General features: G+C 38.1%; 1 protein-coding gene across 1 annotated transcript in view; it reads right to left on the reverse strand.

Moving 5' to 3' along the window:
* The window catches only part of LOC589683 (telomerase-binding protein EST1A), a 22355-nt gene continuing 9539 nt past the window's right edge, over positions 1-12816 (reverse strand). Inside the window, exons 8-20 of the mRNA XM_011684364.2 lie at positions 11758-11988; positions 10982-11043; positions 9743-9888; positions 9004-9114; positions 7901-8048; positions 6906-7003; positions 6297-6400; positions 5066-5245; positions 4449-4601; positions 4057-4210; positions 2596-2807; positions 1517-1598; positions 1-635 (exon numbers count right to left, since the gene is read on the reverse strand). Coding sequence (XP_011682666.2) covers positions 508-635; positions 1517-1598; positions 2596-2807; positions 4057-4210; positions 4449-4601; positions 5066-5245; positions 6297-6400; positions 6906-7003; positions 7901-8048; positions 9004-9114; positions 9743-9888; positions 10982-11043; positions 11758-11988 — 1809 coding nt within the window. The 3' untranslated portion in view covers positions 1-507. The remainder of the gene's footprint in view (positions 636-1516; positions 1599-2595; positions 2808-4056; positions 4211-4448; positions 4602-5065; positions 5246-6296; positions 6401-6905; positions 7004-7900; positions 8049-9003; positions 9115-9742; positions 9889-10981; positions 11044-11757; positions 11989-12816) is intronic.

Consider the following 12816-nt stretch of genomic DNA (forward strand, 5'->3'; position numbering starts at 1 on the left):
ACAAATGGCTCTCGATAATATTTAAGTCCAACTTAAAGTTAAGTTCGACTTAGAATCTTTGTGAAACACCCCCAAGGTCTCTGAGAGTCCATTGCCACCAGAACATACCACCCAAAACTTGCTCAAAACTCACTCAATACTCAAACTTGCATTTTGTTCCCAGAAAGTTTTTTAAAAACAATCAAAGCAAAGATTGAATACATTATGACATGCATGAACCCTACTGGCAAAAAGAAGCCATGTTCAAACGTAAATCTCATTTTAGCATCAATCTCATTTTAGGCCAAATCACATATCTAGATTGGTGCCGATCCTGGATTAACGAGGTCTTAATGTACCAGCTGCTTGATTGATCTACCTCAGTCTACATGACTGTATTCACCAATGGATCACAGTCTTTCCTCTCAGGAGCCAACTGCGGAGCATTCTCTCTGTTCAAGGCACTGCTGAAGGAAGGAACACGGCTACATCCTAGAAGACACTCTCCATGATGTCATCAGACTTCCTTCAGACCTTGGCCCATTTGATGAACAGGGCGATGTCCCTGACCGGTACGTTCTGCTGGATGGCCTTGACCCTCAGGTTGCGGTCATTGGTCAAGAGAACCACCTCTCGGTCAATCTGCAGCGGAGCATCTGAGGGCACACAGAGAATCATGCAGAAAGTTCATTGTCTTGATCTATTACTTCAATCTATCAAAGTCTTTGGATCAATGAATCAGAATTCCTTCAACAGTGACATTCCATTATGAATATTCTAGTTTGGCAGAAATTTGGCAGAAATATTCAGTCACTATTTAAGAATGACTCCTATTCAAAGTCATGGGCTAATGAGTCATTTGATATCTCGTGATAAAATGGAAGTCGTCATTTCCCGTAAGTTAGTATTTGAATGTTGAGAGATATGTCATTACTTGGATTTATGTCACTTAATAATAATAATAATAATTCTAAATTTATATTGCGCACAACTCTGCCAACAAAATGGCACCCTTTGCGCACACATCAACAAATCAAATACATTACAAGAATATGGTCATTAATCAAAATTCAACAAAATATATTACAAAATGAAAAGGCCACAAATGATCAACATAACTACAGATATGCTACTAATAACCAAAAGTAATACAAAATATTCTGACTCAGATAATAATCCTAACACTAAGCCTTATTCATCGACAAGGTTTTCAATTTTTGTTGAAAGGTTCTAATTGATGTTCTAATTCACTTGTAACAGTCAATGAAAGCTAAATGCATGAATGCCTCCCTATAATGTGGCACACCTGTAAATCAACTGCTTTGGAACAACCTCTGCAGGGAAACATAATTTCCTATTCACAGTAAGAGTTACATAAATGAGCAAGCTAAGAGCTCTTGCTCCTATTCACTATTATTCCACTCTAGCTCTATTTCACAAGTTAAAACTACATTTCAGTTTTTTTTTAAAGCACATTGCATATTCCATTACAAGAGGAGTGAAAGAGGTTTATACTGGCTTATATAAACAAACATACCTTTATCTTTGGGCATATACTGCCTAGCATCTTCCGAACAGTAATGCATGCAGCATCGCAGAATGTGATCATCATTGTTACCCTGAGTCAAAGTAGAGAAACGGAAGCAAAATTTACTAAAGGCCATTTCACAAATAACACAGGGAAACTGCAGCAGTCTTTCCTCTAACGTGTACATGGATGGCAAGTAGAGATGAATAAAGTAGCTGTGCTCACAAAAAAGTCCAATGTGTGCTCAGTAGACCTGTTTACTAAACATATTCAGATTTTATGCATTCTTTTTAAACACAGGTTGTTTGTGACAACTCGAAAGCTTGCACAAGGTTTCCCCAACATAGCAACAAGTAATGTATGCAGACTAGATTCAAAGTATTGTAGTTCATTCATTATTAACAGGTTAATGGAATAACCCATCACTAGGTGCCCAGGAAAGAAAAATCCATAAATTTGAACATGTTAGTATACTTGTCTATTGTCATCTGTATGTTATAGGAAAGATTGGTGAAGCACACTCCACATATGTCATCATTAAAAACGTCATTGCATCATATGTGAATGTACCCTATAAATCATTATGAATACAATGAATTCCAACCGAGACCGTAACGACTTTGCAAACACTAAATAATGGCCTGGGGGCGTCATAGCTTCCCATTTACAGAAAAAATTGTTAAGACTTTGCTACTGTACATGTAGAAATCTCACTATACAGTCCCATGACTTTTATCTTGAAAATATTTTGCATTTTTGGATATTGGGTTTATGAAAAGATTTCAAGTTAGCCTAACATTTTCAAATTTGTGGATTCTGTTTACAGAACAAGTGGAAAATTTAATTTTGTTTTCTTCGTAATTGAGTTATCATAAGTAAAGGAATTCATGCATTGGGATTCAGATGTACAACATAAAGGAGAGCCATTTGTAGCCTTTTATGCCTTTTATATAACTTTTACAAAATATTTTCAAGGATGCTAACGGCTTTCCATAATCGTTAAGTCCAACTTAGAGATAAGTTCAACTTTGGATCTTTGTGAAACACCCCCCCCCCCCCCCCGATACTCCAATTAGGTTTAGACTCACCCTCCAATCAGCCTCCTCGCTCCTGAACCTGATGTTGTCCAGGCTGCTTCCCTTCGAGGTCAAGGCACGGAGGTAACGGTTCCTGTTGGCAAACTCCTCCTCCAGATACTCGACGGCGTACCTGGCTCCGTGCTGTACCTTGACTGCATGGTGAGGGTCACTGTACTGACCTTCCCTGCTCCCACGGGCTAGTCCATCCAGCTCATTGATCACTGCAGGACAAACAGACATTCAAAAAATAATATTCTGCTTTTATATAGCACCCAATATATCGATACAACAATGTGCCTAAGCGCTTTACAGATATAATATTACCCCGGTCATCGGATTAAGACCACCTGTCTACAAAGACCACTTTTTGTGTTTCCCTTAGGCGTTCGCTATAGACAGGTTTGACTGTACTTGTCTTTAATGAACCTTTACTTTCACTGCCTACAGGGACCCCCTGTGTCTATTTGAGATAAAGTGAGGTTTCCCAAAGAACGCCCTCCTAGTCTGCGCTTGAGAGAAACAGACAGGATCGGTAGTCTGGGCCCTGTCTTACAAAGACTTGATATTAAGCGCAACTATTGCGATTGATATCAATCGCAACTATGTACATAAGAGATAGGAGACTGGAAACTTGCGATTGATTAGAGGACTTATTTGGATTAATCGCAACTCTTGGTAATACAGGGCCCAAGCATGACATCTTTTACCTCATATATCAATTACTCCAGGAAAAAAAGGGACAAGGATAAATTTAAATACAATAAAGAGTATTTGGCAACTGTTAAGCAAATAATTAACGTTGGTGAAGGTTTTGGGACAAACTATCACTTCCGAGGCGATCTGGATGTAGCTATCTTTCCAAAGCGAAGCTGAGGAAAGATAGCGTATACATTCTGATCGAAATCAAAAGGTGATTATTTGCTTTATATTCCACATCTAAAACAATTTAACTACAGAAAGAAAAGGACGTGTATGAATCTACATAAAAGACACCTAGGCCCAAATTCACACCAAAAAAGTTTACGTTTAACCCAACCCCTTGAGGGTACGGTGCGCGCATGTGTTTTCTTTAATTGCGCTCATTGACAATGACAATGACAATGACAATGACAATGACAATTTATTCTCATGTCACCCACATTGGGGTATTGGAGAAGTTTACAATCAGTTAGAATTTGTCAATTTAACACTGTTTTAATCAATGGTAATGCGCGCTTAATTACACCTGTTTTAGTGCACTTTTGGATAATCTTCAGTGAAAGTGCATTGCACTGTGTAGATAGTACCTTTATATTCAGTGAAAGTGTGTTGCACTGTGTAGATAGTAGTACTATCTACACAGTGTAACAAACTTTTAGCTTCTCCCATCAATAATGGGCAAACTATTTTTCATCATGTGATTTACTTTTGACCAATCTCCTGTCGCCATTATAACAATAACCACCACCCGCACCAACTGAAAGTACATACCCACAAGAGGGATGACCACAAGGTACCTCTGACATGTCACCAGTCTCTGGATAGCCGGCAGGTGATCTATGAAGCAGTTGGTGTCTGGTACCAAGAAGTATGGCTTGATGACTATCTCCAGAAGACGTTGCGACCGATGACTCTCAACGATGGCCTGTGAAAAGGTAGGGATAGTGAATGAGTGGTCATTATAGAGTCTCTCACTGTCTGTGTATGATATATTTAGGATGTTCTCGCCCTATTTAGGTATTTTCATAGAATTCTGAAGAGAAATTTCCCCTAAAATTAGAGTCAATTATGTATACGTCCCATTCCCCCAGGTTTTGCGCCCCTCTTTCTTAACTTCTACAAATCTCCAACTCCTTGCTAAATAAAATAGAGAAGCAACGGACCTGTATTTGGGCACCTCTTATCTCCCTGTCCCTGAGTTGTTTCTCTAGACTGTCTCTCCTTTCTCTCAATCTGCTGATGGTTCCATCTCCATGAGGTACGTCATCTTCTACGTAGGACTCCATCACAATGACATCATCATTGTCATCTCCTCTCTGCAGAGACATAGAAAGATATGATTAACAAGTGGAGAACTACTGCTGGTGTTTATTATGTATTGACATTATCATCATCATCATCCACTCTCTAAACACACAGAGAAAGAAATGAGAAACAAGTAGAGAATAACTGTTGGTGTAATGTTTTATCTTTTATGTTGGGCTACATCGCAATGACATCATTATCATCATCCACTCTGTAATTAATCTACATAGGAAAACATCATATCTATTACTGACATCATCATCATCGACATCATCATTATCATCATCATCATCACCACCGCCACCTCTGAACTGAATCACTGTAACCCTTTCCAAAGGGCACGAGGGAATCCATTTAGTTCCGGCCCAGGGCCTCCCAGTTATGAGACCCCTGCTGTACAACTGTGCTGTCTGATTAATAGTTACAACAATCATTCAACAAACTTAGATTTAAGAATACCACCCATACTGCTCACCTCAAGGTCTTTGGCTTGAAGGTAGCTGTGATCTGTCTCTCTGCGAGGTAGTGCCCTTGGGGCTACGGAAACGTAGGAATCGCTCTTGACCGAGAAGCTGATGAGAGGAGTCTCCTGTCCGCTCAGGTACTCACCAAACATGGTCAGTGAGTCAAGGCGGACACGATCGTTGGCAAGGATCTGAAAAAGGAAGATAATTGATTAAACTTCTGTTAAAGCCCCACTGTCCTACTTGTAGCTACTTGCTCCCTCTATATCGAAAACAATGCCTAATCGGTAACCATTGGTCCCCCATGGTCCTCTTTTTCTTATGTTTATTGACAGCTTAGTTGATGAGATAACCACTTGTCCAGTGACCTTGCAGGGCGGTCTAATCCCTCCCATAAACTAGTACAGATGCGCATTAAATTATGTTTAATTATTTCATGGTTGTTCCTACTATTACTACCTCTTAAAGGCATTGTTTAACAATATTTCCAGTTTTACAAATCCGAGATGCATGGCCCTAGGTGTTAATGATCATGAAGTGCTTCAAAAAAGTAAGAATCTTTGAGTGACCGGTTTTACCATACTCATTTTACCCAATAGACTGTAGTGTTATAAAACCCATTCGGAAAACGGTTTTTGACATTTCTAATTCTAATCATTAATATCTTGATAATCAGACAGGCGATCGGCTTGTAAAAGTCATGGGATTCCTGACTGACCTAAAGGTTTATAATTATGATTGCAGCATTAACTAAATCCAGGAATTTTTTTAGAGTCTGATGCAAAGATACCCAATCCCTTTAACGATTCTGATCAATCTTTATTGATATCATTTTCCCATTAACAATTAATCGTTTTCCTTTAAAATGTTAAGGATCTTCATATTTGAGTTCAAAGCTTAAAACAATTTTACTACCCCAAAGACCATGTCAACATGATAAACAGAGCCATGTGTGTTGTGACACTGGTCCACATTACAAAAGATGCATAAGTAGGGAATGAAATTCTCTAGGCAATTTGAGTATGGAATGTCTTACATCCATGTTAAAATACTCCAAATGCCAACAACATAGTTTTCAGAATACTGTATAAAAGAACATCATTTTCCAATACCATCTGTCTGTTGGGAGCTTCTTGTGTGATTAAAAATTCAAACTAAGGGCACATTGTATTCTATAAAATAAAATGAGAGAAACCTGGCAAAGAATATTAAGGTCTGACTAATATGTTCAAATCTGCTCACCTTGGAAGTATCAGCTTGAATGAATACAGGTTGTAGAGGGAGGGCCATGAGCGGCACAAAACCCGACAGTGCCATATCTTCAGGTAACAAGACTTCTAGGCTGTCTGTTAAAGGGTACAGTAAAAATTCAATGAAAGTAAGTTGGGTCATAGAGAGTGGGCCAGGAGAGGAGAGACACAAAACCTGACAGTGCCATATCTTCCAGTCACAAGACTTCTAGGTTGTTAAGAGGGTACATTAAGAATTCAATGAAATGTAAGTTAGGTTATAGAGAGTGGGCCAAGAGAGACACAGAACCTGACATATCATCCAGTAGCAACACTTCTAGGCTGTCTGTTAAAAAGTGCAGTAAGAATTCAGTGGAATGAACATCATACATGGAGAGCTACGAGTGGTACAAAACCTGACAGAATCATGTCTTGCGTCACCAGCACATTTAGACCATTTGATAAAGGGTACATTAAGAATTTATTGATAGTAAAATTGCGTCATCTTTGGTGCCCAAAAGATATTTCCACATGGATTCAATTAATCTTTCTGAAAATTCTGAACTATGATGGGGTAAAGAGAAATATGAAATAGTTATGAGGTTTGAGGATAGACAAATACCTTCTTCATCGTTGACAGCAAACTTGACATCAGGCACAGCCACTCTCTTGACTAGGTTCAAGAACTGTGCTACCGAAGACCAAACATCAAGCGATGCACTGTATATATACATGAAAAATAAATCAATAGCAATGTATGAAGTGACAAGCTGAATGATAAGCCAACATGCCGAGTCTACAGCCCCCTGGCGGGAGACTTCTGTCTCGGAGATGATTCTACGAGAACATTCTTACAAAACTGCTCTCCCAATTTAGTCTGCTCCCCCCCCCCCCCTCGAAAAAAGGTATACTCATATATGAGCTAAAATGAGTACATATCATTATTTTTGTGTTTAAGATAACAATTTAATTCTAGTTTTCCCTGACTTTTTCTGCCTGTGGTGATTTGTCACTATGAGTGGGCATTAACATCTAGGGTACCTATGCACATCTTAGTGCTGGTGGGGCTGTGATAAGACCGAGTATCTTGGCTTCGTGAGCTAGCTGGCTAGCCATGCAATGACACTGTGATCATATCAGGTTCACGCAATATCTCCCTCTCGGGTAGTGTCTGACCTTGGCATCTCTGAACATGTGAGAGGCATTGACTTGTTAGTGTTATATTTCTATTTAAAGTGTTCTTCTGATCTGCAGAACTCCTTCAAATATTATTATATCATACAACTCAGTGAACAATTTGAATTTTTTGAGATGCAAGGAGAGATGTATATGGATTGAACTGTGTAGGGCCACTCACCTCAAAAAATCACTGTTACACAGGTGTGAGCACATATAATATTCTGAAACCTATAGATTATGGTTCAGATTTCTGTTTTTTTTTTTAACTCTTGTTGATGAAATCAAAAATTAGTGAAAAATCTGCTGATAACAAATCAGAAGCAAGGATTTCAGTAGCTTATAACAAAAACTGACATTTGTAACTGATAACAAGTTCTGTGAAACGCCCACCTGAACTCAACCTTATCTACAAGCTATACTTGGTAAATTGCTACTGACCTGTATGAGGTAGTATTATAGCTAGGAGGAGGGTTCCAGAGCTTTGGATGGCACATCATCCAGTCAGCATAGACCTTGACACCAGGTAGTAGCTCGTGTAGATCCTGAGACAACACGCTCTGATCAGTGCCCTGCTGATCTAGATGATCTGGGAGACATAGTTATCATCAATTATAAATATGAACTAAATATTAATGATGATGATAATAATAATAATTCAAAGTGTTCTTTGGATCTGCTAAACATTCACCCTCCGAGTCAGTAAAGCGGTACGTTTGTCTTGATTTTCTCTTTCTTTCTATTGTACCACTTAATTTATATTTAATTACTCATATAGTTTAGGGACAAGCCTTTGGTAGGCCTTTAGCCTTTGTTTGTCCCCTCACATTTTGATACTTCTGTTCTGTTGTGTTATTTGTTGGAATTGACTTTGTATTGTGTATGTTTATTATAATTTTTATCAAATGTGCAAATAAAATGAATTGAAATGAATAATAATGACACCAGTTAGGAACTCATTAGATACAAGTAAGACAAACTGATCAGTGATTTGTTAATGATGATCTGCCATGACACAACAGACCCAATAGAAAGAAAGGTTTAACTGCACAATACCCAACCAGATATCCATAAAATATATTCATGTTCGGTCAGGATTGGAGTAAGGGTTAACACCAGGATTATGGTTAGGATTAGGTTAAGGTTAAAGTTAAAGTTAAAGTCAGGATTAGGATAAGGGCATGGGCAAGGTTCAAGTTCAAATTTAGTGTTCTTTTCAACAACATTCTCATAAGTAGAATACACAAGTTATACATTGAAAGCAATTATACATTGAAAAGAGAAAGATGAGGAGACCTCAGGAAAAGCTTAGCTTGTAAAGGTAAGGTCCCTCAAAACAATTATAAACAATTGGTCAAATACTGCAGAGTTAACTATAAACATTGTTATAACTATATCATAGGAAAAGTGGAAAGGCAAAAAGAGACTGTAACTCGAAAAAATTCCTAATAAAAACAAGTAATTCAAAGACTAAACCATAGGTATAACACGAACAGAACATAGACACATTAAATGAAAGCTCTGTAGAATTCATAGAGTGTAACCTTGTAAGAGTGAACAGCATCTCAAGCATAATAAGGCAAACATGTTGAGACCAAGCAGGATGGCGTGCTCTAGGAGTTGAGGATAATTCTCAGCTGGGGAAGGACTTTCACCTAATGGGAAGACAAATTAGCAAATTGGCAATGCAACAGAACATGGTACCATCATTCCTTGATTTGACATGGTTCTGTTGGCTGATATTTAGATCTTGAATATGGGTCGATCAGGACATCTTTTCAAGGCACTTTGCAACTAAACCTGAATAAATATGATCAAATAGCAGGATTAGATATGATCTATAATTTGTTTTTATTTTTTTATTTTTTTATTTTTTATTGGTGAATATTAAGTACTGTGTGCATTGTAGCTAGATAGTAACTGATATGATAGACATTTTGTTACTGGCTAACAATAGCCATGATCTATATTTATCACTGGGTGCACAAATTATGAGATATAGGGCCCAGACCTCATCAAGTAATGAATATTTTCTCATATCCATGCAATTTTACAATCGCACAATTGGCACAAAGCAGATCATTATCCTAGCAAATTAAAGACTACTAAAATGGATAATAGTAAAGGAGACATGGAGGTGTTAGCTGTACAGCAAACATTTGAAAGGGATGAGGTGTACGAGCACTGAACTTTATCTTACCCTTACCCCCCCCCCCCCCCACCCTCACCACCCCCTACCCCAACCTACCCAATCCCTTTTCCAAATGCCCCACCCCAACTCGCCTGAAGGGGATGTGTTAGCTACAGCAAACATATTGATAGCCATGAGTTGAATGAGTCTTGTACTCAAGATGGCTGAAGGCGAGTGGTCTAGGAGTGCCTTGAACTCTCTTAATAGATGCTCTGTTGCATGCTCGAAGGCCTCCATCCTGTCAAATAAATAAACAGATCAAATTCTTAACCTGTTGCCTAAGGGAACCATGTGGTTCCTGTATTATGTCTATGAGAGAATTCAGTAGTCATCAGGGTCGGTATTCAATTCAATACAATAGCATAAGTAAGAAATTTACTAGGTAAATGGCTAAATTAAGTCATTAACTTATCTCATATTCAAATCGCATTTTAGACTTATACTTTCGTAAGACAAAATCTGAGTACAATACTTACTGATAAGCATTGTGACGTCACACGGTCAATCAAAAGTAATGCGCAATTGATGCATTGCAATAAATGCGCAGGATATAATACTGCGTAAGAAAACCATATGCCTGCCAATCAAGGCCTCCAAATAATTGGCTTAAGTCTGGTATGGAGTTGGCTTAGATTTAGAGTAAAATACTTAGCCAAAAGTGTGAATTGAATACCATAATTGGCTAAGTATTTTATCTAAGCCAAATACTAAGTAAAAAGCTTGAATTTTGTACTTAAGTATTGAATTGAATACGGGCCCTGGGCCCCATCTTATAAAGAGTTGATATCAATCACAACTTATTTGCAATCGATATCTTTCGCAACTACGTATATAAGAGATAGCAGACTGCAAACTTGTGATTTATTGGAGGAATGGCGATTGATTTGGATCAATCGTAACTCTTTATAAGACAGGGGCCAAGGTTGTTCAATTGTTAACAGGTAGCCCAGTTTGCAATCAAAAGACTAAAAGATGACTTACAATGACTAAGAGCTACAGATCTAATTTATTGGTATATTACTCTGGATCGACATGTGTTGTAGTGCACCAAAATCTGACATTGCACCTTAAATTCCTATATGAGAGACAAAGTACTTTACTTTCAATTTGGGCATCTATTATGGGGATTACTATTCACTGAAAATAAAGTTGAAGGCAAATTTAAAAACAAATAAATAACAACAATCACATTCAAAACGATACTTTCAAAAGAAAAGATTCCTATTTCTGGCTCGAAAGTGATTGCTTTCAAGTGTTCCAAGATAGATGTAGGAATATTGACTATATTTAACTAACCAAGCATTATCTAGAAAATATTTGGGTTATCTTACCCCGTTTTTGTGAAGAGCTTCCCATGGACATTCAAGAAACTCAGCACAAACTTTTTGTTGAGCTGCCAGAAAGGAGAATACATTCATACTGTCATTATAAATAAAAATACTTTACGCACAAGGTAGTAATGACCACTTATATGGTAGCCAAAGCATGTGGAAAGAGCATCTTAAAACTCCTATGAGCAATATACTATCAAAATAAAGAGGAAAAATTGTTGCCTTGCCAATCACTGATGTCCAGTCAATAATTCGTTTTCTCATCAGTGTCTACCTAATGGCCTAGTGAAATCTTTAGGTTTATGATGTCTACTCAATCTATCACTCAAAAGGTGGTTACCCATCTGTTCGTTTTACCTCACAGGAGGTGGGGGAGTTGCCTGTGGGACTTCCCTAGCAGGTGACGGCATTTTAGGATAGTTGTCCTGGGAAAAAGGTATCAAAACAAGGGGGGTAGTTGGCCTGGGGGAGAGTTGTCCTGGAAATGGTTGTCACAGGGGATAGTTGTCCTGGGGATATTTGTCCTTCTGATAGTTGTCCTAGGGGGAGTTGACCTTAGAGATAAATGTCCTGGGGACAGTTGTCCTAGGGGGTAGTTGTCCTTATGATAGTTGAGCTTAGGATAGCTGTCCTAGAGGGTACTTGTCCTTGGGGATAATAGTCCTAGGGGATATTTGTCCTAGGGGATAGTTGTCCTAGGGGATAGTTGTCCTAGGGAATAGTTGTCTTGGAGGATAGTTGTCCTAGAGATAGTTATCATAGAAATCTAAGCTCACCTCAGTGGCAGACAGGTGGGAGAGATTCTCTCCAAGATTCTCCATCTCATCCTCGTCCTCTTCCTCTTCCATCTTCTCTCCTCCTACCCTCCTCCCATCATGAGCGACCCAGACTTCCTTCCTTCCTCTGTTGTCATCTTGAGAGGGTCTCCTCCTTCTCTTTCTCCTCTGTTCTCTCCTTCTCTCCATCTCTTTCCTCAACTCCAAATCCTCTTGCTCTTTGTGTGCAACCTGGGGGTGTTTCACAAAGATCCCAAGTCAAACTTAACTCTAAGTTAGACTTCAACATTATGGAGAGCCTTTTGTAGCTTAAAATAAAATATGTTCAAAAGCAAAAATTAAAGTACTTTAGACTTCTTATGAATTTCACATCAAGAACATGAAATCTCCTTGATAATAGAAAATATGAATGATTTGAATCAACATTTTATGCCTTTAAAAATAACTTTTACAAAATACTTTCATAGATGTCAACGGCTTTCCATAATTGATTAGTTCAACTATCTTTGTGAAACACCCCCCTGGTAGAACTGCGATGACAATACAGCGAATTGTAAAAACACGCACAAGAGACGATGGTGCACGTACACTTTAGACTTCAGATTTTACATCAAGAAATGGATTTGATATGATATAATTTTGGAACAATCAAGTTTTGAAATGAGTCGACAAATGTGCTAAAAGAATTAAATTACAACATGATGGATGAATTGAGCTGTTCCAGCGCTAAAATAAGAAAAGGTGTTATTTTTTAATTTATGGGAGTCTAAACTGGTTTACCTAAATGAACAATAGTACTAGAACGCTGTTCAAACTACCCATATTCTTAAAGGTTATCCTGAAGCAAAATTTTACACTGGATTTAAAGGAGAAGTCCACCCTGATATTAATTTGGTTTTAATAGAAGCAGAAAAATGAGAGAAACCAAGTAGTCAAAGTTTGAGCAATTTCCGATTAAAAATAGGAAAGTTATGAATTTTGGAAGTTGTCATAATTGAAACACAAATTGGCAAAAATGTGAGGAATCTTGGGAGCTCCTTTCCAATTTGCTCTGTACAG

Source organism: Strongylocentrotus purpuratus, unplaced genomic scaffold, assembly GCF_000002235.5.
Source record: "Strongylocentrotus purpuratus isolate Spur 01 unplaced genomic scaffold, Spur_5.0 spur5_scaffold_2, whole genome shotgun sequence".
NCBI lineage: Eukaryota > Metazoa > Echinodermata > Echinoidea > Camarodonta > Strongylocentrotidae > Strongylocentrotus > Strongylocentrotus purpuratus.